The 25,164-nt window shown below is 49.5% G+C and overlaps 1 protein-coding gene across 2 annotated transcripts in view; it reads left to right on the top strand.

Annotated features, from left to right (window-relative positions):
- ASTN2 (astrotactin 2) overlaps positions 1–25,164 on the top strand; it is a 592,122-nt gene that overhangs the window by 157,589 nt on the left and 409,369 nt on the right. For both annotated transcript variants that reach the window (XM_043530271.1, XM_037879485.2), the window contains exon 4: positions 17,044–17,193. In XM_043530271.1, the coding sequence (XP_043386206.1) occupies positions 17,044–17,193 (150 nt within the window). The remainder of the gene's footprint in view (positions 1–17,043; positions 17,194–25,164) is intronic.

The following is a 25,164-nucleotide window of genomic DNA, read 5'->3' as shown; positions in this document are numbered from 1 at the left end:
CTCGCTCGCGTTTCATGAAGAAGTTCTGTTCTCTGTTTCACGCTCTGTCATTAATAACCTTTGCTGGCTTTTGCTGGCTACCCAGGAGGGGTGGGGCGGAGGCAGCTCCTCTGTTCTCACTTGGAGATTATTGATCTCTCTCTCCCCGCTCCATGGAACATTAGGATGGGATTTTGCCACGTGCCCATTAGCGCCAAATCGGGAAGCTTCCTCCAGAGTGTTTTTATTTAACTTTTCAATTATTTTATAACTTGAGGAACGCTGGCAGCTGCAGAGGGAAGGACCCGTTAGCCATCCCGGCTCTCTGCTCCTGCTCGCTGGCTGCGCATGCTAAAAGGTGCTCAAACAAGATTTGTGTGGGCTTCCTCATGGCCGTACCAGCCAAGGGGACGGATGCTGTGGGCTTCCTCGTGAGAGTGCCCTCCTAGTGCTAGTGAGGATGCCAGCTAAGGGGTGAGCTTCCTCGCCTCAGTGCCCCATGGGTGCCAGTGGTGGGAGGGAAGGGCAGGGTGACCGAGTGCCCTGTGGATGCTGGTCGGGGAGGGCAAGGGAGCTTCCTCATCACAGTGCTCTGTGGGGGGAGTTTCCTCACTGCAGGACACGGGAGGGGCTGGGCCAAGGAGTATCCCAGACCGGGGATACAGCAGCATCTCCCAGGGAGTCCTGGCTAGGTCCTGACATCATGGCCAAAGAAGCTAATTGACTGCTTGCTTTCAATGGTGTTCACAGTGCATAGGTGTGAGACAAGGGATGCTGGACAACAGCTCTCAAGTGTTTGATCTTTCACTACGTGTTTATAATTGTACAGCATTATCTTAATTACCACGATGAGAGAAAGGAAGGGGGAAGGAACGCATTGAAAGCGTGCGCGGGGGGGAAATAATGGCAGTTGCCGATCGGTGGGGCTGTGATTGTGGCTGTAATTGCGAATGGTGCTATTAATACAATACTTATTCATTCCTTACAATGAAAGAGAAAAAAAAAGGAAAAAGGGAAGTGCTTTGCAATTACCCTGTTCCAAATGAAATTAACATTCCGTGGCATTTTCCAGTAAACCGTTAGTTTGCACACATGAGTGGAGGCAATTAGCTGAGCGCCGTGACTGGAGACAGGATGAAGACGGGTCAGGGCGCGTGGCAGCCAAAGGACGGGCGGCTCTTCAGACTTTCTTTCGACACTCCCCAGCTGCTGCTATGCTTCCTCCTCCCCCGCACTCCCCCCCTGCCCTGCAATAGTCTGGAAATTGATCTCTTGTGGTCACCTGTGGCTATGTCTCCTGGGACATGCTTGGCTGTAAGATTGGCAGCTGGAGTGAGAATTGCTTCTGATCGTTTCTACTGCCTGCCCCAGCTGGGGTTGGGGGCCCCATGGGGAGGAGGAGGATGGAGCTTCACATGCGGGGTGGAAATATGGAAGGGATAAAATAGGTAAAGAGAACTGGGGAGCCAGGCTTTGCCATCCAGAACCAAACCCTCCAGGCGTGGCTCATGAAGCCAGGTTTTGCTGTTCAGAACTGGTCTCTGGGCAACCGGGCTTTGCTATTCAGCACTGGATCCTCTGGACCGGGCCTGGGTTAGCTGGGCTATTCCTACCCAGAACTGCTCCCTGAATCAGACTCTAGCCCTCAGAGCTGAGCTGCCCTGGTTTAGAGCTGGAGATAGCAGATGTTGTCCCTTTGCACTCTGCTGAAACTGCTGGGGGAAGAGATGAGATATAAGGGTTTGCACTGATTGAAGTTAAATGTTGATTTATACCTGGTGTATGTTGGTTTAGCTGTAATTTAGGTACAAGCTAAACCCCTATCAGGCAAGTTCAAACCCATGTAAAGGTATGTTTGCACTGGAAATAGAAGGTGTAATTTCCAGCCTGAGTAGATGCCTGCACTAGCTTGGACTGAGCTAGCGCATTAAAAATACACAGGTGGCCACGGCGGCCCAAGTACATGCCGAGGGTCTCAGGTGAGATTGTACTCAGGGGGCCAGAGGATTGTGCTCACAGTGGCCAGTCCATCCTGCTGCTCATGCTGCTGCAGCTGTACATCTATTTCTAGCATGATATCTTGATCAGAGCTTGCACGGGTATGTCTGCTCAGGCTGGAAACTACACCTACCAGCTTCAGTGTAGATTGGCCACTGGGTGTGTCCACATGGAGACTTGCACCGGATCCACTAAACCAGTCTCAGTGGGCATTCCCAGCCAGTCCACAGCACCTAGGAACTGGGCGTGGCTGCTTCCACAATCCTGCTCAAGGAACTTGCCTGCAGCCAAAGCCCAGCCCTGAAAATTCGCTGGGCCTTGCCTGCTGCAGAGCTCCGGACGGTGAGCGTCGAAGGACTACGTGCTCCTGCTTCAGCTTCTGAACGTATTGGCCATAATGTGGGGGGGGGGGGGGGGAAATCTGCCTCCTACCTGCCTTGCATTCGTCGCCTGCAGCACTTAGATGCAGAGTTCAAAAGTTGCATCCAAATCTGACTAAAAGGCACTTATCCATTCCCCCTAGTATCTGAGCATCTCTCAATCTTCTGTGTACTTCTCACAACACCGCTGTGGGGTAGGGCAGTGCTATGACCCCTCATGTACAGAAGGAGAGCTGCGGCACAGAGAGCCCAAGTGATTTGGCCAAAGTCACATGGGAAAGTCTGTAGCAGAGCGGAAAACTGATCCTGCGTCTGAGTCCCAGGTTAGTGCCCTAACCAGTGGGCCACCCTCCCCTCTTAAATAAATAAGACCAACTCTGCCCCTCCTATTTCTGAAGCTTTCCCATCATTTCAAGCATGGATGAGGCCTGATGTATCATCCCAGCAGGCCGCAAGTGCTTGGTGCCCTGAGTGTCTGTAGAGCAGTGGGGGAGAACTGCAGTGGCTGGAGACGACAGCATCGTCTAGCGCTGAGGTCTGGGAAGTCCCAAACAGCTGATTGCCCAGTTGAGCCCTGGGCCACCCGTATTACTTGGGTACCCAGTACAGAGTGAGCACTGCCCACATTCTGCTTCAAACCCTCCCTCCACCCCTTGGCTAAATGCCTGGCCCTACGCACCCAGATCCTCTGAAGAGTGCCCAGAGCCATGGCATAGCTGGTATAGGAAAAATGGATGGGCAGGCAAAGACAGGAAGGTCGCCTCCCCGCCACACAGGGAGATTACGGTTTTGTGGGACCCTGGGCAAGTGAGAGTCCCATCCCACCCCTTCTGCCTGCAGTCTCCTTTCCCCCCTTCTCCCCCTCTGTGCTCCTGCCAGGGAAATGGGATCGGGGTGCGGGGGCTTGTCCTGCTCCTACCGCCGCTCCTGCTGGGGAGCGGGCTCGGGGTGTGATTTGGATGCTATGTGGGTGGGCAGTGGCCCACCCATGGCTATGCCCCCTGGCCAAGAGGTGGCCATGGGGGAGCTCCCACACACATGACAGCTCAAGGTCACCCAGCGAGTCCGTACCCGAACCAGGGATAGGTCCCGTGACCCAGTCACCGACACCAGTAGTTGTCAACCATTTTTTGGTCCGTAGTCCACCAAAATGGTAAAGGAAAAAAAATCACTATGTGACCCATATATCCCACAATCCTTTGGGACCGCAAAGGATTATGGGATTTGGGTTATGGTTTCAGTCTTCAGCTATTTTGTGGGTTTCAGATCAAAAACGATGGGTCTGGGATGGCTGTCATCTCTCTGGGGTGAGGGGAGACTCCCTTCCCCCACACACCATGCTCAGCGCTGCTCTGAGGGGCTGCAAAGCCAGCTGCACGCCCCTTTGCAATGCTACTCCCCCAGCCTCAGAGCTGGGTGCCGGGAACAGCAGCACGTGGGCTGAGTGGCGGAGAGAGGAGAGTGGAGCTGGGGCTGTGCGGGGCTAGAAGCAAGCTGCTGTCTCCTTTTCATGCCTCGGCTGCTGCTGAGTCCGAGTGACCTAAGCATTTTGCTGCCCTGAGCCAGTGAGTGGAATCTGCTAAGGGCATCTGAAGAGACCCATGTGTGGGCCACACACCCTCTTAGAGAACTGCTGCCCTAGACAGTGCTTCCATTTAAAACAAACAAACAGGGCCAGCGTCCTTCCCAGTCACCGATGGCTTAGCCCGTCTGATCCGTTGGCTTTCTCCCCGACTGCCACGGAGTTCCTCTCTGTGTTACTCCCTTCCCTGATTCGGGGGTGTGTGTGGAAATGTTCCAGCTCAGGCTGCCGGCCCAGGAGCGGACCGGAGGGGTTGGATATCAGTCTCTCTGAGCATCTCCCTTTTCGCATAGTCTTCGCCCGCTCCAAGCTGTATTAAAAAGCAACTGAGACTTTTTCAGATTTGTTAAACTACTGAAAAAGCGCGATTGTATCAAGATTTTCCTTTCTCCTGCCCGATACTAGATAAGGGCTGTGCTGGCTCCTAGCCCAGAACAATGAGGGTGGTGGAGAGCGGGCTCGAGAAGCAACTGTCTTATGAATTTATGAAGGAGGAAAATATATTTGTTCAGCTTCCCACAAAGGAGACAGCATCTTGAACGAAGGGTCTCTCCCTCCTGCCCCCCCAGACAAACAAAGACATTGACCATGAAAATAAGGTAGATAGATATGTTTTAATAAGATGCATTCATTTTCTATTATAACGCCAAACAAAGTGTGTGTGTGGGGAGGGGGAGGGGGGGTAAATATAAAAAGAAGAGTTCCAAATGCAATAAAAGGTTTTTAAAAGAGATATTGGAGCCATGGAGCTGTTGTAACAGAACTGGAGGGCAATGAAAATACAATTTGCATTGAAGAATTTCTCCAAGCTGGATGGATTTACTCTCTCTCTTTGTTATTTTATGTGAGTCAGGTAGACAGGCTGGGGTGCTGGGTGTAGGAGAAGAGAGAGGAATACAGACCACGATCATGCCTTGTTTATAATCTCAACCGATTGGCTGATCTAAGAAGTGACTGGAGACCATACCTACTTCTCAAGGCTATCATTCTCACATGCGTTGCTACAATACGCGGTCAGTTTGGCTTGTTTTTTTTTTTTTATTATTATTATTTTTTATTTGATGATTGCTTTGCAGCATTGTGCATTCAGCAACCTCATTGCGTGCTTTGGAATCTGCCCATCCATGTGTGCAAGAAAGCAATTGAAAATGGCACTGACGAATTGTGAGAGACTGTTACCAGAACGTTGCTGAGATTTTGGTACTTTCTTGCTGAAGACAGGAGCCACATAAAGATGTCCAGTGGCTGGAGAAAGGAGACTGGGGGTTGGGTCTCCTGGATTCTGTTGTTTGTTCTGCCACTAGCTTATTGTGTGACGGTACCCATCTGTGCTTCATTTTCCCCTTCTAAAAAATGGGGATAATGTATTTCCTTGAGTGCACCGAGTGTTATGCATATTAATTAGTGGATGTTTGTAAGATCTCTAGTTCTTGCTCTTTGCTTGGCAGGGTGCTTGCGCAAATCAGTCCACATTCAGCCTTTCAGGACCAATACCAAACATAGCTGATATTTCAGAAAACAACCTCTAATTAATAACTAATAATTAGTCAGAAATAGAAATTTCTACCCTGTGGGAAATTCCAACATTTCAAGTGTTGTTTTTGTCCCAAATCAGAACTGTGACACTGGCAGACCAGGTGCCAGCTCATGCCAAGGCCTCTACGCCTGGCCATGACCAAGTTTAAGCTTGAAATTAGATGAAGGTTTCTAGCCATCAGAGGAGAGAAGTTCTGGAACAGCCTTCCAAGGGGAGCAATGGGGTAAAAGAACCAAAACAACTGGCTTCAAGACTGAGGTTGATAAGTTTATGGATGGGGATGGTAGGATGAAACTGCCTACAATAGCATGTAGCTGATCGGCGGCTGCTAGCAGCAAATATCTACAGTAGCCGGCGGGAAGACACTAGATGGGGAGGGCTCTGAGTTACTACAGAAAATTCTTTGCCAGGTGTCTGGCTGGTGAATCTTGCCCACATGGTCGGCAGATTTGGGGTTTGGAAGAAATTTTCCCCTGGGTCAGATGAGGGTTTTTCACCTTCCTCTGCAGGGGCCACTTGCAGGTTTAAACTAGTGTAAATGGTGGATTCTCTGTAAATTGTAGTCTTTAAATCACAATTTGAAGATTTCAGTAACTCAGCCAGAGGTCAGGAGTCTATTACAGGAGTGGGTGGGTGAGGTTCTGTGGCCTGCAATGTGCAGGAGGTCAGACTAGATGATCATGCCGGTCCCTTCTGGCCTTAAACTATGAACCTCACTGAACACTGACAAATGCATAGCTGGAAACCAGTCTGGCACCCCTGTGTGTTAGAATTGTTAAAACAGATATTTAGAATTATAAAAATGTGTATATTTGCTTAAGTATTTGCTCTGAAACTGTAAACCCACATAGTCAAGGGAGAAGCATTACCAAGTGTGAAATACTAGTTAACATCTCCTGTGGTAATCTCCTGCCTAACAAAGGAAGGCCCATAGACATCAGGCAAACCATTGTGGAACATCAGGGGACAAAAGACTTTGTTGATTGCTCCCCCCACATCCCTGGAGAGGAGATGTGCAGGTGGGCTTGTCCCAAGAGCTTGAACTGTTGGGGAAGGGATTAAAAGCCCTGACAAGAACGCTACTTGGCCTCAGAGGAGCAAAAATTGCTAAGCATAAGCAAGGGATCCCCAGCTAAAGGGCACAGAGCTTTGTTGCAAGTGTTGATATAGGATCTAAGGTACAATCGACCTGGGGTAAATCATAGAATATGAGGGTTGGAAGGGACCTCAGGCAGTCATCTAGTCCCACCCCCTGCTCAAAGCAGGACTAATCCCCAATTTTTGCCCCCAATCCCTAAATGGCCCCCTCAAGGATTGAACTCACAACCCTGGGTTTAGCAGGCCAATGCTCAAACCACTGAGCTATCCCTCTCCCCTGATGACTGGTCCTTTGGGATTGGGAGTAACCTGAATATTATTGCTATTTTTGCTGTAAGGGACCATCCATCACAAAGGCAGCTTACCTGCGTGCCAAGATAGACTGGGGTGCCCAAGGAGACTGTCTGTCACTCCATGTTAAGGCTGTTACAGTGCTTGAGGAACTCACACCTGATACTTGGTTGGTGAAATCTAAGCCTAGAACTCACAACCGTTCGGGGTTTGTGCCCTGCTTCTTCACAGTCTGCCCCAAGGTTGGTACTCTCTCTTGTGAGCCACTCCTGACAGTTTGACAGGGACAAAAAGTCCAATTCTTGAAATATGTCATGTAATTGAAATTCTGAAATATTTTGTTTTGGAAATTTCTGAACGACCTTTGCAGTTGTTGGGGCTGACCGCAAGTTACCTTGGCCTGTTGTTACAGAATGGTTCGGGGGGAGCTAGTAGTGAACTGGCTTTAACCGGCCGGGCTGGCTTGCAGCCACTCAACTAAATAAACAAGACAAGAAATAAGGAGGGCCTAAAAAGGTTAAGTGTGAAAACAGAAAACAGTCGTGTTTCCTGCCAGAGCCTGCTTGTGGATATACACCTCCCCCCCCCTTAAAAAATAATAATAAAAAACGGCTATGCAAATTGCTTTAGACAAACAGTCTCACCTGCGGACCCTGGGCTTGTGGGTGTCCAGAAATTCCTCATGCTGCAGCAGCGCCTGCTACGAGCCCTCAAGGATAGGGCTGGAGGGTCCGGGACTGTCCGTAGCAGGAAGGGGCGTAAGCATTGATGCTTGCTTGCTTGCTTGCTTGGTTGGTTGCTGAATAGCACGTATTTAGTAACGCGTAAAGGCTGAAAAGCTTATTGTATTTTAGCAATAAAACCAACTATACTTATGCACCTGGTGTGGCTTCATTAAGTGTATCCGAGCCGCTTCTCCCCCCTCCTCAACCCCTCTTGGCTTGACAGCAATATGAAACATTTTAATAATGTCACAATATAATATACCTTAAACACAGTGTGTATATATAGAGAGAGATATTAAATATACTTGCACATATGTGATTGTAAACGTAATGCATGCAAGTGAATTACATTAATTATTAAATAGCATAAATAAATATAAATATGAGTCAGAAAGAAACAAGTAAGTGAAAACAAAATACTCCATTTTGATTTCAAAAGTTTCCAAACTTTTTTTTTTATCAAAAATGTAGTTGAATTCAGCATATTCCCAGGAAACATTTTGATTATGTCAAAGCACTTTCCGAAAACTGCTTAGTTGACATTTTTTGACCAGCTTTACTAATGGTACTGTGCCATGCTACAGCACCTTCTCTCCAAGGCTTTTGGAGTGTTACAAGCAGCACTGCTAAGTCCAAGCACTCAGAAATCACAGGTTTAGCCTGCAAATCATGAGCTTTGTTTAAAAAAAAACCCAAAACATATTTTGGGTCTTTTCCTTTACCTTCTAGTTTCTGAGCCTAGGAACTTCACTTGGGTCATTTTAAAGCTATTTTCTGCAACCATGAAGCTAAAATCTTACTTTAAAAACAAAACAGATTCTCACTATGCCAGGACCTGCAGCCTTAAGAAAAACATCAAATATCACAAAATGCATGAGAAAACCACGAGAGTTGGCAACTCTTGAGCTATTAAGATTCACAGCTCTGTTTTACACACTGAAAATTGAGGCACAGAGAAATCGTCTTGTCCAGCTGACGTAGCAGATCAGTGGAAAAGTGAGGCATAGAACCCAGGAGTCCTGACTCCTATTTCCCAGTTTTGTTAGTTAAAATTACCTTTCAAGCAAGGCTGGAGGAAGTCAGTGGATGTCCTTAGTGTCTACCCAGTGGCTTCCATTCATTCATTTGTTGAAACTCAGGCTGCTGCCTTTCATGCCAGACCCCGAGTGGTTGGTGCCATGCAGCAGTTGCGCACTGTAAGAATGCAGGAGAGTGCCGGCCTGTCCATGGCCCAGGATTGGCCTGGCTCTGACAGGCTGCCAAATAGCGTCTCCAGAGGCTGGATCTGCCCCCTGGGCCGCTGCTTTGTGTATTGTACAGGCCTTAGTTGTTAGAAACAAAGAGCTCTGCTGTTTGAACGCTGCCAACCCTAAGGTAACTGGGATTTCCTCCCCTTTTGTCTCGGGCACATCACGGATTCCCTCACTCCTGTTCAACAGGAATCTTCCGTCCAAAATGTCTCTGATCTCCCTCTCCAGACATTACCCTTCCCCCCGACATACTTTCTGAATCCCTGCCCCCTCCTCCCCCACCCATGTGTCTGTGGCTCAACAGCTCAGGGGCAGTCCTGGGGCAGTTTCATATTGACTCAGGGGCATTGCATCCAGGGGACCCAATGCAATGACTTTACAGAGTGCCTGAGATGCACTTAACTCTGCTTGGGAGTTCAGGGTGGGGGGGATGTCATGGGACAGGGGAGTCGGAGCCCAGCCTATATGTTGATGAGCTTCTTTAAGGAGGATGAGCCCATCTCAGCTCACCTGGAAATAATCAACTGCCTACCTGGCTGGGTGGCAGCCAATTGGCTAATGAACACCTGCACCAGAACCCAGTTCGGGGAAGGTGCTCGCAGAGAGAGGAGGCTCCTAAGGAGACATGCTCCCAGGGAACAGCAGAGCAGGAGAGGTACCCGGGAAAGGCACTTTGGGAGATAGTGGCAGGAGCCCTAGCCTGCAGGGAGCCAGAGGGGACCCTGCATCAGCCACAGACTGGGAGGGAGTGGCAGAAGGAGCCAGAATCTCGAGGCAGAAAGCTCTGGAAGGCGTCGCTCTGTGAAAGGGGGACCTAGAGGCAGATGAAGGTAGGAAGTGGCCCAGGGAAATGGCAGTAACAGACCATGGATGCTTAATATAGAGTCTGTGGGCTGGAACCCAGAGTAGAGAGAGGGCCTGGGTTTCCCTAATAACCCCAAGGGAGGGGATGTAAAAACCCCCTGATGCAAGGGGACAAGGACTATCGGGGATAAAGTGGGGCTGACGTCTGGGGAGAAGGTCATTAGGCTCTCCCTTTATTGACTCTTACCCTGGCAAGGTCGGGACTATAAGTGACCTGGCCAGAGAGCTGAGTCATGGAAAGGGGGCAAACCACCCCAGGCTCTTGAGTAGCTGTCGATGGGGTGCCAGCTGAAGATACCGCTGGGCCATGCTCAGCCATGGGGGTGGGAGGGCACGTACCAGCCAGTGAAAGAGCCCCCCCACTGTGCACCCTCAATGGATGACTGAGGACAGTCCCCCACAGTGCACTGCGTGAGACGTCCCTGTGTCCTCAAAAGACCATAAGGCATCGCGGCACTGTTGAGGGTTCAATAGCAGAATCCAGGCAAAGAGAGTGCAAAGGTGCCTGGAATATTGCTCCTTACAAATCCTGTCTCACGGCCACTGTCCTGCCAGCCAGCCAATGGCAGCTGCACGTCCAAGGGATTTTGAAGGTGTTTGAACCTTGTTCTGGGCCTTTGACCATGTCCCTGGATCTGTGTATTGGAGAGGCAGGGGTGTGTGCGCGTGCATCATCTCAGTGTGAGCCTGGGGGTGTGTTTGAAAGCACCCTTCTCTTTGCTTTACCCTCAGGATCTGCAGAAGGGCTGGATTTAGCGGAAAGAATTCCCATTAGTCTGGAAGGATTATTTATGTTTTCATTAATAAGTGACAGGTGTGCGATGTCCCTGCCATCAAATTAATGGACTCAGCCGTATGCGGAGGTGACTGCGGCATAGCCAGGAATGGTGCAAACCATATTTTCCTTTGGCTCCGGTAACGTGGGGAGTGGGCTCTCCCCCTATCCCCCCCGGAGTGCAACTATCATGCTCTGCTGGCTGCAAGGTTGTAAATTAATCCTGTGCATGGGTTGTAATTTGTTAAACACGTTGAGTCAAATGAAATCCTGGTGGAACTCTACTGGCTGCTCTGGAGTTTCCACTGGGGATGAATTTGGCCCCTTTCTTGTCTCAGTCACATGGCATTTTTGCCCAAGGCCCAGCTGTTGCATTCTGTCAGGGGTGTTTTTTTCAGCATTTTTCTTTTGTTTTTTGTTTTTCCCCTCACCAAATAACCTTTCTTCTCGCTGAGCCTTCTGCCAGCGGAGGGAAACGTAGAATGCATTCGCTGGAGAAAAGGATATGGCGGTGGACTGTTCCCCGTGAGGCCCGTGTGGGAGTGGGGTAACCCAAAGGAGGGTAAATCATTTGCAATATAGCCTTGAGGGAGAATGAAGAGGAGATGGGTATGTAGAAGGAACTGCTAACCTCCTTTAGGAAGGTCAGCCCTAAAGACTGGAAGCAGCCAACAAAGGAGATGAGATGATGGTGTAGAAAGGCTGGACTCAACAGTAGGGCCTTGACTTGACCTGTCTGGGAGTTGGGTTTACAGCATAGAGGTTCTTTAGTGAGGTGGACTAGATTGTCATAAATGTCTGTAATTCCCATTGATGCCTGTGGTTGTCTCTAAATTGCCAGGAGTTACAGATGGATACAAGCTCGACATCTTGGCTAGGCCTGTGAACCATCAGGGGTAGCGAGCATGGGGGGGGTACATGCTACATAATGTCTCTAGGACGGTCCCATTCACCTCAGAAACCAGAAATGGAATGGAGCTGATGGAAGAATTCAGGAGGAGGGTGTGGGGGGCTTGAACTGGCAGACTTAGTGAGCAGTGGTTTTCATTCTAAAACTAATGTGGCCAACACTGAGAATTGTCAGGAGAGGCCTGTGACTATAGTGAGTGATGCGTCACTGGGCTGGTCTTGTCGAGATGGGCAGGACAAGAATAACGGAGGTCATGCAGGTCAGAATTGAAATGCCCAGACAGAGCTGCATGGGATCCAAGGACTGAACACAGAGGTGCTGCAGCAGGCCGTTATTCTTAAGTCCAGAGGAGATGACGCTTGCACGGCCCCTGTTATAACTCTAACTCCTTTTTATGTCTGCACTGATGTTGCCTCATTGACAGCCCTGTTCCTAGCTTGTGTGTGCGATGTGCATGGCGTCTGACTGAATAGTTGTCCTCTGGTCAGCATGGCGTGTACCCCTGGGGCCTGGTACATGAGAGTTACAGAGCTCGCTGGAGTCTTTAGCTCACGCTGTGGAGACTCATGCTTTTCGCTCTGGGGGTCCCCAGTTCAGTCCCAGGTGTGATAGCCAGGATAGTGGCCATCACACATACAAGCCTGTGTGAAGTTTGTGAGGGGGGTTGTGGGTGAGCCCAAACTCCTGTGTGGGTGTCCCCGGAAAAGGGCTGGGGCATGTATCCTGGCACTGGTCCACTCTGCCGTGCCACTTGGTCTCGCTAGCCTCATCTGCCCTCCCTTCATCTCTGCTGGCAGCGAGCGAAGGAGCCTGGTTGATTTATTCAGATTAAGTGCAACAATCCCTCACTTCTCAATTAGAGGGTGGTTGTTGTTGTTGTTTTTTGGTCTGCCACACTACTTAGATCAAACTCCATCTGTTGAGCCCACACAAGCAATTGCTTTGCCTTGCAGTGCCTCGGGGTGTGTGTGTGGGGGGGAGAGCCTGGCTGCCTGCCTGCTACTTGAAATGTGCAAGATACCAGAGTGGAGAGGATCTCTGAGCACTGGGACTCTTCCCCCTCCAACCTCCCAGACCCAGACAAATGAGTGAATGGGGCGGGGGCGGGGGGAGGGTCACTTTGCAAATAGCCGACAGCTGGGATTTTCCTTCTGTGAGGATAACACCTCCCTGAGCTCGGCAGCCGCTCCAATGACAGACGTTCAAACAGATGCTTCTGGACTGATGCGCCTGTACAGTGCCTAGATAGGGCACAATCACGGCCTCACTGATCATGCCTGTCAGCTGAACAAAGGACATGGAAGGGCCATGACCTCTACAATACTTAGCTAGTTGAAGATTCCCTCTCATGTCTAATCTAAACCCCCTCTAATCTCTTGCCCGGCCTCCTTCCAGGAAATATGCTTTCTCCACGCAGTTCCTAAGATCACTGTACTACTCGCACATGTTACATATTACACAGCCCCAAGGTTCGAAGAAATTGCCCTCTGTTCACAGGGAGGCCTTCTGCAACAGTCTCTGTCCCCAGGCAGCTGCAAGAGGAGGTGAGAACTCAGAGCAAGGAACTGAGTCACTTGGGAAAGCAGGATAATATCCTGCCCCTTCACTTTGCTGTGGCTTGTGTATTCCCACCGGGTATTACCCACCTGCAGTGCCTCTCCCTGGCCCATGCCCCTGGAAATGAGCACAGTCCCTTCTCCCTTCCCTCGTACTCTCACAAACACCTCAGCAGAGCAGTGCCTCTTAGGGGTCCCTTGAAAGGGGAGCCCGAAGCCATCTCCACTCTGACCTATTGCATCATTGCTCCTTGATGCCGTCTCCTTTTAAATTGTATTTGATGCAGCACCGTGGTGCAATGCCTGTTGTGCATCCAGGACTTGAGAGCTTTCCTCCCAGGCTAGTGGGACGCTGCCTTTGAGTGAGAGTGTGTGTGGGTAACCCTTCACAGCTCGTCTGCTGCTGCTTGCAAGAGAGTCCTGCAGCTTCCAGACAGGAGTTGGAAAAGGCCTCCAGGGCCCTGGAGAGGGATGTGAGGCTGTCCAGTTATGGTGCAGCTAGCCCATGTCCATACAGATCTCTGCTCAGATGGACAGCACTGAGCATGCAGCTGGTGGGGCACCCCCTGGAATGCAGGGGAGATGCTTCGAGGGTTTGCTGATGTCGGGCATCTTCAACTGCGGTACCTCAGCGGCTGGAGCAAATGGGGGGGTCTTGCAAAGGAGAGAGCCTTTCAGCACAGCTTAAACAGACTTGTGCTGGAAACCTTGGTGGAAGGCTCACATAGATGGAGCGCTGCCTTTGGGGGAGGGAGGGCATGAAGGCAGGTTTCCCTGTGATAGGATAACATCGGTGGGGAGGGAGGGTCACCGTGTCTGCATTGTCTGTTACTACAGGCCTGTCTCGGGGCTCCTCATCAGGGTTCTTGGGAGTCAACGCAAGGGAAGGACTTGTGTGCTGGTGTGGCCGCTTGTTTGTATTAACAGCCCAGCACTGGCCTGTAACAGACACATCCTTTCTATCCAGACTGATGTCTCAGAGCTCTAATGCTGGGGCTGCTTGCTGATGGGCAATCCCACCTCCCTTGGAGACAGCAGCTCCTGCCTGCCGGGTCTCATCCCATCCCGGAGCCGTGGCTGTCTGCACTGATAAGCCTGCTCCGGAATGGGAGCTCTTTAGAAGTTGGTATTTGGAAGATTCAGGTGCATTATCTCTGGCTCTGGTGAAACCCCTTCAAAGGAACAGGGAATCATCAACATGTCCAGCAGCTAATGGTATTAGGAACAGCGCTGTCACCCCACTGAGTGTGAAATTATACTGCCAGCAAAGGAAGGGCAGAGCAGCCCCTGATTACATCCGAGCCCGGGAGAGAGGGACCTGTCGCCACACTGGACTGGAATGAAAGTGCCCAGATGCTATATCTCCTTCCCAAACACTTCCAGACCCTCCCTTTTTCCTGTCCTCTTTCCCTCTTCCTCCACTCCCTCCTGCCCACATCCTCCACTCACAAGCTCTTGCTTCCTGGGGAATTGCCCTCTGCTCCTTGAACACATTGTGGTTGCCTGTGCAGACACGCATGGCTCAACGGATCTGTCACGGGCCCTCCTGTTCCCTGTTAAAATGGACTTTGCCTCATGCTGGCAAGCGAATTGGAGTCCACGGCCCATGGCTGTTACAGAGCCCAAGCTCCCCAGGTGCCAGAGTATTTCCAATTAAAATACATATCGGATGCATCTCCGCGCCAGGAAAGAGCAGCGGGTTAATGCATTAGCCTTTTAATCCTGGCCGGGCAGTATAAACTCGAAAGCACTAGCTCGAATGAGTTTTGCCAGTCCACTTCCCCAGCTGACATTTGTCCACAGTGGCAAACCACTGCATCCTTCAGCAGAACGCAGCACGACTGGGAGCCTCTGCTTAGGAGAGGAGCATGGACACAGTGCTGGCCGTGGATGCGGAAAGGCGGGGATCGGCAGAGCTGCGGGGGGGGGGAGTCGTGAAAGAGGGAGTCGGGGTGCTGCGGGTCAGGATATGACATTTGATTGGCAGAGCTGTTCTAGGAGAAGGGCCTCTGCCTGGCATTAGCCCAGCCGTTTGCCACGCAGGAGAGGCAGTGAGCGTCCAAATCCAGGCCATGAGAAGGGGCACTACGATAGAGACTGTATTGTGCGTCTTAGCGAATGGAAGAACGCAACGCTAGGAATGGCCGAAACAAAGCCTAAAAAGTGAGCCAATCGGGGCTTGGGTGAGGTGAGCCAACCCTGTGGATGTGTGCATGGCCCAGTGAGTTGCCCAGCAGATGGCAAGGGTGGTGGTGAAGCATTTAATGCAAAGGAGCCCCCCAAGAGTCTACAAGAGGGCAAGGAAAATGTCCTGCATGGGAGTGGTCTATGGACAGTTTATTCCTAGGGCTGGTGTCCTGTGCCAACTCCAAAGCAGGCCAGAACCCCGGGGTTTGGATGGCTTGTGGAACTGATAACAAGACGATGATGTGAAATTCAAAATGGATGCAGGAGCAGAGGCCAGTATTATATTTGAGGAAATATCAGGAAACAAACAACTTGCCCAAACCTGGGTGACTGTAGCCTTTGAAGAGGCCTGCATAAGGCTGGCTTGGTACTGGAATTCAGCATGCTTGTGTGCTAGTGGTTGCATTATTTCCCGTACTTGCCCGCTTCTCTGCAGGCCTGGCTTGCTGGTGCATTAGATGGAGCAATTCTAATTTCTTTTCATTGCAGCTTCTTAGGTGTGGGTTTAAAGGCAAAGGTCCTTTAAATATGGAGAAATGTTCCCCCGGCGTGTGCCATGGCAGGGCCCCATTTTCCACGATCAGCCGCTGTTGCTCCCCGATGGAATTCGGAAGGAGGGGAGTTTCCGCTGGGGTTAGGTGCTGGTAGCTGCAGCTGTTAGGCTTGGGAAGCCATTGTTACTCCTGGTGAGCCAGTAGAAAATGTACAGAACATAGCTTTGGGTTTGGATTTGCTGCACAAGCATGCCTAGCTGGGATCTGAATGTGCTGGTACCTCGTGAGCCTCAGTTCAAATGAACCTAGAACCTCAATGTGAAACTTGGGCAAAATCCCTGTGTTCCACCTGGCTTGAAGCTGTGAACCTCTCATCGCTTTGCAAACCCATAAATCAGCCTCGGCTTTATGTGTAACTAGGCCCTGGTTCTCTTGGAAAAGCTTGCACATCTTCAGTTCAGCTGGATATTCCCTAGGCTGAGCCCGGGAAAGTGCAGTCTCACTCAGGGTTTCCTATGGCTGTACTATCAATGGGCAGTGTTCGAAGAGTTCATGGTATAGGAGAGTGTAAGGACACCTACAAACATAAGGCAGGATTGTGCTCAGCACTAGGTGAGGGCAAGTGGGGAGGGTAGCACAAAGACACTTTCCCTGCCCCTTGCTTCTCTGGTCATGGGATAGGTACAATCTGGTCCTTGTGCTCAGGGGAATGCCAGGACTCCACAAGGTTGGTACTAAACTTAAGAACGGCCACACTGGGTCAGACCAAAGGTCCCTTTATCCCAGTATCCTGTCTTCTGACCGTGGTCAATGCCAGGTGCTTAAGAGGGAATGAACAGAACATGTAAGCATCAAGCGATCCATCCCCTGTTGCTGATCCCCTGGCAGAGGTCAGGGACACCATCCCTGCCCATCCTGGCTAATAGCCATTGATGGACCTATCCTCCAGGAACTTAATGGCGCTCCCAAAATAGGTGGGTAGAAGGTGGAGCCATGATGACATCCCTCCTGCAGAATTGGTTGGGCCCCGACAGGGGCACGAGCTATTCCTTTGCAGCAGGCACACCCTCTGGAGTCAGGCACATTGAAAGTGTCTTGCAGCCCTGCTGGGGAATGTGGCTGCAGGACGCTCCCCATGCAGGTGTGTGCCTGAGAAGTGCAATGAATGGCCTGAAATGACTGAAAGGGTTTCAGTCTCATGCCCCTTGTCTGCATTGGGAAGCCCTGCTTGCCTGTCTGGCGTGAGATGACTTGACAGACCTGAGCCTTTGTTTCCAAATGACCAGTGCTGCCCACTGCCTCGGCCCTGCACGGCTCTGGGTGGGCGGGTGCCCCAGTGGCCAGCAAGGTTGAGGAAGCGCCTCAGCGCTCGATGTCCACACGTCTTTTAACCTTCACCCCCTTGCCCACACTGTAGCCGCTGAGGCGACGCAGGAGACGGTGGAGTCCCTGATGCAGAAGTTCAAGGAGAGTTTCCGCACCAACACGCCCATTGAGATCGGCCAGCTCCAGCCGGCCCTGCGCAGCACGTCGATGGGGAGGCGGAAACGCAGGAGCAGACCCCGAGGTAGGAAACCCCCCTTTGGGGTGATGTCACACTTCCTTCTCCTGTACCATTGAACCGGTCATGAGTACGGAGGCCGTTGCTTCCCAGAGGCCAAAGCACGAGCCTGTGGCAAGCTGGGACTTGCTGCACAGGGCTCCGCTGGGGCTCTCTGCTCACTTGGCCACGTAAACTTAGAGGTGTCACAAAGTCCCTCCATAGCTTGGTGGAGGAGATGCAGCGCCCTGAGAGGATGTGCCTCCGATTGTAACAGGCAGTTGGGTGGTGGTGCTTGTGAATGGGGTTGGCCCATGTCCCAAATCTGTTTCATTCTGGGCCTGATCCTGATTGATGCTGAATGTCCCTTCCAACTCAATGAGCACTTTCAACTCTTGAAGTTGGCAGAAGCTGAGGGCACCTAGCCCCTCTCAGGATTAGGCCTATAATGTTAGTCCTTAAAGTTATGATCCCCATGGACCCAGCTGGGTGGAGGAACGGGAGTTGTAGGTAAATGAAATTCAGATTTTGTGCAAATATTTTTGCTGTTTGGGGGCAAAATGGATTTCTGATCACCCAAAATTCACATCCTCGGATTTCCTCTGTGTTGCACAATTGCCAATCTTTGACCTAGAGAAATAAAGGGGGAAAAATAGGGACATGCCACATAGCTCCACTGGACTAGATTAGCTGGGGAGATGGCTTCAGACAGACTGGGGGAAAGTTTTTGATTGTTTTATTTTAGAATAATGGTGTGAGAATTATCACGTACAATGTAGCATGTTTATATGGATTTCAAAGCATAATACAACATGGCCTGACAGTATGGTTTGGTTTGTGGCACTGTTTGTTTGTCATGCCCCCCACACCCCTGCACAAAATGTTCTAGATTTTGACTGGTTGTGATCCTGCTCTTAGAACTTGTCAGTAGGGGGTAGGGTTATACTCAGCAGCAGGGGGCGATGTTGCTCTTCATTGTGGGTATTGTGTAGCACTGATGTAGGTTCCTGGTTACTCTGCAGTGTGGACCTTGTGCATTACCACACATACAGTTGGTGCCCAGCTGCTAATAACCCAGTGGCAGAACATTAATGCCCAGAGAAGTCATATGGCCCTTCGTGCATTAACATCTGGCTGTTTACTAACTTGGAATGAAATGTCAAAATCTCAAATTTTTGCAAACCAAAAATCCGAATAAAACTTTGGCTCTGGTCCGTTGAAATGTTTTGTTTCAATAAGTTTGAAACACTTTGTTTCAAATTCAACCATTTAAATGTTTTTGTTTTTAAATATATATAATTTGCTACAATTTCCAAACCAAACATCATTTTGAACCAGAAAACTGTCAGTTTTCATTTAGAAAATATAAAAACAAACATTAGGACAGTTTTGAAACTTCAGGTTTTTTCATGTAAGAAATCCTTCAAAATGGACCCTGGCCTGCAGAAAAAATTTGGTTTAGATGGATCAGCATTTTCCCACCAAAAAACCCCCCCAACAAGTTGTCCGAAGTTCTCAGCCCGCTCTGTTCTTAACCTCATGTCTCCAGATCCCAGAACCCCGCTCCAATTCCCATGGTGCTTCAAAGGATTCCTGGCTCCTACCGGTACTGCAGTTACCGCGTGTGATTGCAGCTTGCGCAGACGTCCCTGAGCTAGCTGTAATCTAGCTACTTTGGGTATTGGAGCAATACGCTCTTCAGAGCAGGCTGCCCCCCAAGTAATTACCCAGAGTTCCAGGTTGGCTTGTACAGGCCATGCTGAAACACGTGCTCTGCACCGGTCCCGGCGGGCCAGACCTGCTGTGATTCTGAAACTGTCAAGGATGTTGTTTGCTGTCTGGCTTCCCCTTCAGGCTCTGCAGGGTGCAATGGGCAGCATGGTCTCATTTGCAGCTGGCATTCTGGCACCATGCAGAGAACACATGGTGTCCTTGCGCTTCATTAACCCACTTGCCTCGCCATGGGGGCCTTCAGCCTTTCTGGAGAAGGTGACTCCGCAGCGAAGAGATCCTGGGCCTGTCATTCCTACTGGCCATTAAGACCTCAGTGCTCCGAACTTCCTCCTCTAGCCCTCCCTCCCACACCTTTCTAGTGTCTCTGCTTCCTGCCCAGCCATACATCAACCCTGCACAGTACAGCACTCCCGCCACACCGTGCCCGCCGCTCTGTAATTCCCCTATAGAGGAGAAGAGACCGGCTGGGCTGTAATGAATGTAAAGGGGGTTCTTTACTTAGCCTGCTGGACATGGAAAAATCCCTGTGGCTCTCCAGCTCCCATACTGCCTAACTCAGCTTGTGCTGCTTAGTGTAACACTCTCAAAGTATTTATGTCCCCCTCCAGTGGCTAGTTTGCACAGAGGATAATAGCCTGCCCCTGCTGCCAGCTAAAGGAGTTCCTCTTTTAACTCACATAGTTGAAATGTGTGGCTTGGTTCTGAGGTTCCAGGGTTCGAACCATGCTGGTGGATGGCAGGGAGGGGGGGGTCATTTTATGACTTTGACGCAGAGAACCTTCCCTCGATTTAAGCGGCTATGGTATGCTTTTCATGTGGGTGCCTAGAGCAGTGCGGGTCGGCTGCATGGCTGTTTCTGCAGCAATGTTGGAAAGCCTGGGGAAAAACGCTTTCCTCTCTGTTTACTGTGGGTTTTGTTTTTCATTTATTTATGAGCCTGAAATGTGATCTTTTATTCTGGGTACATTTTCCTGTGGTAGATGACTGGAGAGGGCTTTTTTTATTATTATTATTATTGTTATTATTATTATAGCTCTGGCCACAAATTATTCACTTAGTGTGAAGAAAATATTCTGACTCTTTAACTGGTTTAAATTATTTGGTTTAGTCTGTTGTGGTTACTCAAATATGCATCTCTGTATTTCAGAGAAAGGTGAAGGTGGGTGACTTTGGGGTCAGACAGGCTGCCCTGTGAGATTCCTCCCCTCCACCAAACATTACCTTTTCTCTCCTTTAAAGCCCTTGATTGTAAGACATTTTCTAGTCACCCCAGCAGCTGAGCAAAGCTAGCAATGCTCTCCACCAGTGCTGGTCTTTGGGTGGCCAGAGGTGTTCCTCAATCAACCTAAAGTGCTGCTCAGAATCCTGGGATGGAGAAACTTTCCCAGCACCCATTAGCCCAGGAGCGAGGTCCCTGAATCCAGATCTCCTGGATAAACTGTCACCCACTTTCTAATGGCTCTCCACTGCCCTGTGACCATCTGACCACCTGGGACTCGTGAAGAGATGTCAGCAGCCTAACACTGTTTGCCTTTAGGAAAATGTTCCTTGTATTCAGCCGAATGCTTCCTTTTCTTAATCTCCCCACGTTACTCCTAGTGAAAACCCCGGCAGCCCTCCCTAACTAGTAACCTCCCACGCAGATGGTCTGGTAGTTGGCCGTTCTTGCGACTTGACGGCTGTTGGGCCTTCTAGAGCAACGTGGGAGAAATGCCCAGCAGGCATTAGCTTGAGATCTCCCAGACTCTTCCATTCGCGCTCCCCTCAAAGGGAACAAATAATCCTCCGCTGGACTGTTCGGTTTCCTCATCCACCCCTCTTTCCCAGACATGTGCCTTCTGAATGCTCGTGCTGGGGCATGATGGACACTGGAGAGTGGGACGTGCTTGTGATCTTGGCCTTGGCAGGGGTTTTCAAACTGAACCCTTCCTCTTTGCTTTTCCAGTTCAGGACCCACTCATGCTACCTCCCGTAGTAACATCTCCTCACACTCCCACCAGGAAACCTTCACAATCCTCTACGGAGAGAGACCTGAGCCATGCGGAATCAAAGCCCTACTCCTGTAAAAATTGCCATGACCACGTGTGGTCAGAACCTTGGTTTTGTGTCTCCAGTAATTGATGGCTCCATCAGTGTCAGAGCGCCCCTTACCCCCAAACTCAATCTTCTCTAGAGGAGTCTGGTGTAGGGCTTTTCTCTCATTAGTCCTGCTGCCTCTGGCTTAAGCTAGCCTGTGAAAAGCAGGCTGATTTGGAACCGGAGCTCACAGCTGCTTTGTCGATAAATCTTCCCTGATGTGCTTTTCATAGTATTTTGCTTTCCTGAAAGTGTCTGTCTCCTTCAGGGCGTTTGGGTGCACATCTGAAATATGTTGGGTTTCTTATTTCAGCAGCAGGCAGTGCCTGGCCCAGCAGTGCAAAACAGGTCCTCACAAGCCCATATCTTGGAGGGGAGTCTGGTCTCAGGTGGTGCCAGGTGATGGGGGGAAAGGTGGGGAGGAAAGGTGAACCGGTCCTCTGGATGTCTTCCTGAGCTTGAGTTTAATTTCTCCTGGTGACACTGAGATGGTTGCAGCAGGCTAGAGGCATAAACCTCTCTGCTGTTAAAAAGGGGACCTTTCTAGGCCAGCAGTACCCAGGAATATGCCTGGTACTTGTGCCTCTGTGCGTGTCAGCACGGGTTGTTCAGAAAACCATGTCGGTCTTCAGACTCTCCCCTGCTCTCCACTCCTTGAGGGGCTGGCTCAGTTCACTGTGGGTAGGTGGGATTTGTTCTCTGTGTGTGCCCTCCGCATCTGTCTCCCTGTGTCTCATTCGTTAGGGTGGAGGATTCTTGGGGACCAAGCTGAGCCATTCCATAGGGAGATCTCTCCTCGGCAGGAAGGATAAAATCCACTCGGAAATGGGGTCCGCAGAACAAGGCCATAACAGCTAAAAGAGGAGAGAGGTGCATGGAAAATGTGGTCAGAGATGAGATTAGGGGCTGGGAGTAGGGGCTACTGAGTTCTATTATGATGGTCACTGATGCTCTGTGACCTTGGACAACTCACTTGGTTGTCCCATCCATAAAGGCAGAATGATGCTTCTCTCAGAAGGGTGCTTTGGGGCTTAATTCGTGGGTATTAAGGAGGTGCTTTGCGATCTTTGGGTGGGAAGCAGAGTGTTCTTCTGAGACTCTCCTTTCATGGGAAGGGCTTTGTATAGAATGTCTCCTAGTGCCTTCTTGTCTGACTCCAATGGGTAACTCTCTTGGATGCTTTCTTTTCTCCTCTAGGGAGGAGCAAATGCAGACCTTATCACCTGTGCTCTCACCTTCTTCTGTGACTTCATTTCCTCCAGGTCATCTCCATGCTGCATAGTCACCCTAAGCCCTCCCTCTCATAACGGCACATGCTCTCGGGTTCAATAGGGATGCTAGTAGGTTCAGTAGCATGCTGCCTTAGTTATTCAGAATGTAAACCCCCTCTCCCCGGCCCCCCCCTCGTGATTTTCAAAAGTGATGAGTGATCTTGAGCTCAGCTTGAGACGCCTTTAAGAGGCCTGATTTTCAGTAAAGAGCTGAGCACTCACCCATGGAAAATCAAACCCCTTTATGGCACCTCAAATTGAACTCCCGAAAACTTCATGCACCTAGTTGTTTGTGGAAACCTTGGCCAGGAGCTCTGTGATGCTGCTGCAACCGGGCATGTCTTTTTCTATTCATTTCTCAGCTCCTCTCCCATTTTGGAAGTTTTTTGTTTTTATGGCTTGCGTTTAATTGCTCCTCTGGTGCGTTAGCGATTGGAACACTATTGAACATTAAGGTTAAATGATGATATCACCACTCACTATGTTTGCATTTTGCATGCATTTGCCAACACAAACCCTTCGCCTCATTAATCCTTTGCAATCCAATTTTTTTTTTTCTTCCCCTAAATGAAATTGTCCGTTTGGGATGCATTTATTTCCTTTTAACAGCCGCATGACAATTCCGCTGATGGAGTTTGCATCCAACTTTGTTACTGGGTAGTGTCAACTTGGCCTGACGGATGTGTGTGTGTAATTATTTTCTCGCAGTTTGATTTAATTAATGCTTAACCTCATCAGAGTCCTGCAGCTGGAGTTCTCTCTCTGCAGGAACTGCTAGTGGCAGAAGGACTGCCTTTTTCCCTGAGAACCTCTGAGCCCCTGGCTGTAAAAAATTCAGCAACAAACCACCACCATCCCACTCAAGAAAAAACAAATGGCAAATAAACCTCCCTGGCTTTGCTTCCCCACACTAAGTGCGTTTAAATGGTTGCCAATGTATCTGATTTTTCGCTAAGTGTTTCTATCAGCTATGGGGAAGGTCATATGTCTCTGAGAACATTTGACTTAAAAAAAAAAAAGTCTTTTCCTTTATAGTATAACCTAACTTTATTTTGAACAATACCCCTTTCCTACAAACTCTCTTCCGAAACACTTCTATCAAGTGTCACACATTTAGAGTTAATAAGCAGGAGAGAGAGGAAAATAGAGGTGTGGGCACAGAAGGGGGCGGGATAGGGGAAGGACCCCTTGGCTGAGGTTTGTGGGTGGGGAGCTGGCTAGACAGACAGGTTACAGGGAGGCTGTTCTAAGTAGTGTATTTGCAGGAGAGAAGGCTCTTGTGCATCGGGCGTGTGGCCTAATGAACAGGGCAATGTGCTAGGAGATAGGAGACCTATATGCTATGACCAGCTCTGTTACTGTCCTGCTGTGTGACCTTGGGCAAATCATTTAACTTCCTGTGCCTCGGTTTCCCCATCTATAAAACAGAGGTAATGCTCTTAACCTTCTTTTGTAAAGTGCTTTGAGCGCTGTGGACTGAAGAGGTTGTGTAAAAGCTAAGTATTTGTGCTGTTGGTTGGGAGAAAGAACAAAGGGGAGTTGAGTAAAGCCTGGGTCTTGAGGGGTCATCTGAGGCAAATCCATGGCAGGTTATAACTAGAGCTGGGCATAGTTCGTGGTGGTGGTTTTTTGTGGTTATTTTTTCCAGAGAACAATGCAGACTTCGGTCGATCAGAACATTTTGTGAATTTTCCAAATTGTGTTAAGGGGGTGCCAAGTAAAACTCCAAATTTGTGGGGAGGGGTGGGGGTGGGGAGAAATCGAAACATTTCATTTCAGCATTTTTGAAATGTTTCTAATTTTTTTTTATTCAAAAGCGCTTTTCATTTTGAAATTTCCTTCAAGTGTGTTTAAAAATGTAAAAAAAAAACCCAAAACACACAACTGGCTCAAAATCAAATGTTTCATTCAACATATAGATTCCTCCTGCCCAACTTTTTGGTTCATCGTTTTTTTTTTTTTTAAATTGTTTGGGGTAAAACTGAAACAATTTTTGTCTACTTTCTCACCCCCCCCGCCCCCGCAAACTGCCAGCAAACTGAAAAAAATCAGTTATTTGCACAACTCTGGTTACAGCCACAGAGATGAGTCTCACTGCTGAGTTGAATAAGGAGCTGACAAAGGTGTCTGAGGCTTGGAATGTGGGGGGAGTTAATCAGGTTACATTCCTAGGTCACATTTTTCAATGACAGTGGTTGGTAAGTAGGATGGACCCCTGTGACTATTGTTTAAATATCAGTACGAAAATATAATGTTTACATCTAGGTGTAAAGCTCCAATGTGTTTGATTATTAGTCTATAGTGTCTATTTAAAGGGCATCTGTTAATTGATATCCTAATTGGATCAGCCTCTGGCTGGGTTTGCCTAGTTCCACCTTTTTAGGCTGCCTGTGTAGGTGGTCGTGCTATCAATGTCCAGTGCGATCATTCCCCTTCTCTTGCTTTTCCAGCCAGCTCCATTTTTACTTTACATTTGTATGGCACCTTTCAACACAGTGTATTCCGAAGCCCTTTGCCTACTATGGACTGTGTTCCCAGGAAGTGCTGGGTACCCATGACGCCCATTTAGATTCACCTTCTACTGAAGTGCAGCCTGCTCTGGGGTGGAACACAGCAGCTGCAGTTAACAGAACACACCCATCTCCTCTACAGTGGTTTAAAACAGGAAATGAAGAATGCCATATTCACCTGGAAACACAGCGGGTGATTTGAGGATAGAGACTGTACTTGGAGTGCAGCTGAAACGTGGAACTCAATGCCCCCTGCAGGGAAGGAGCGTGACATAGTGGTTAGAGCACAGGACTGGGAGACAGGAAAATGTGCCTTTTGGATTGGGTGACAATATTCAAATAGGGGTGTATGGCGCCCTCTATTGGGACAGGTGGTTAAAAACAGCAGAACGGGTCAGAAGGTTTTT

Source organism: Chelonia mydas, chromosome 16, assembly GCF_015237465.2.
Source record: "Chelonia mydas isolate rCheMyd1 chromosome 16, rCheMyd1.pri.v2, whole genome shotgun sequence".
Lineage (NCBI taxonomy): Eukaryota > Metazoa > Chordata > Testudines > Cheloniidae > Chelonia > Chelonia mydas.
This window is presented reverse-complemented; position numbering and strand designations above follow the sequence as displayed.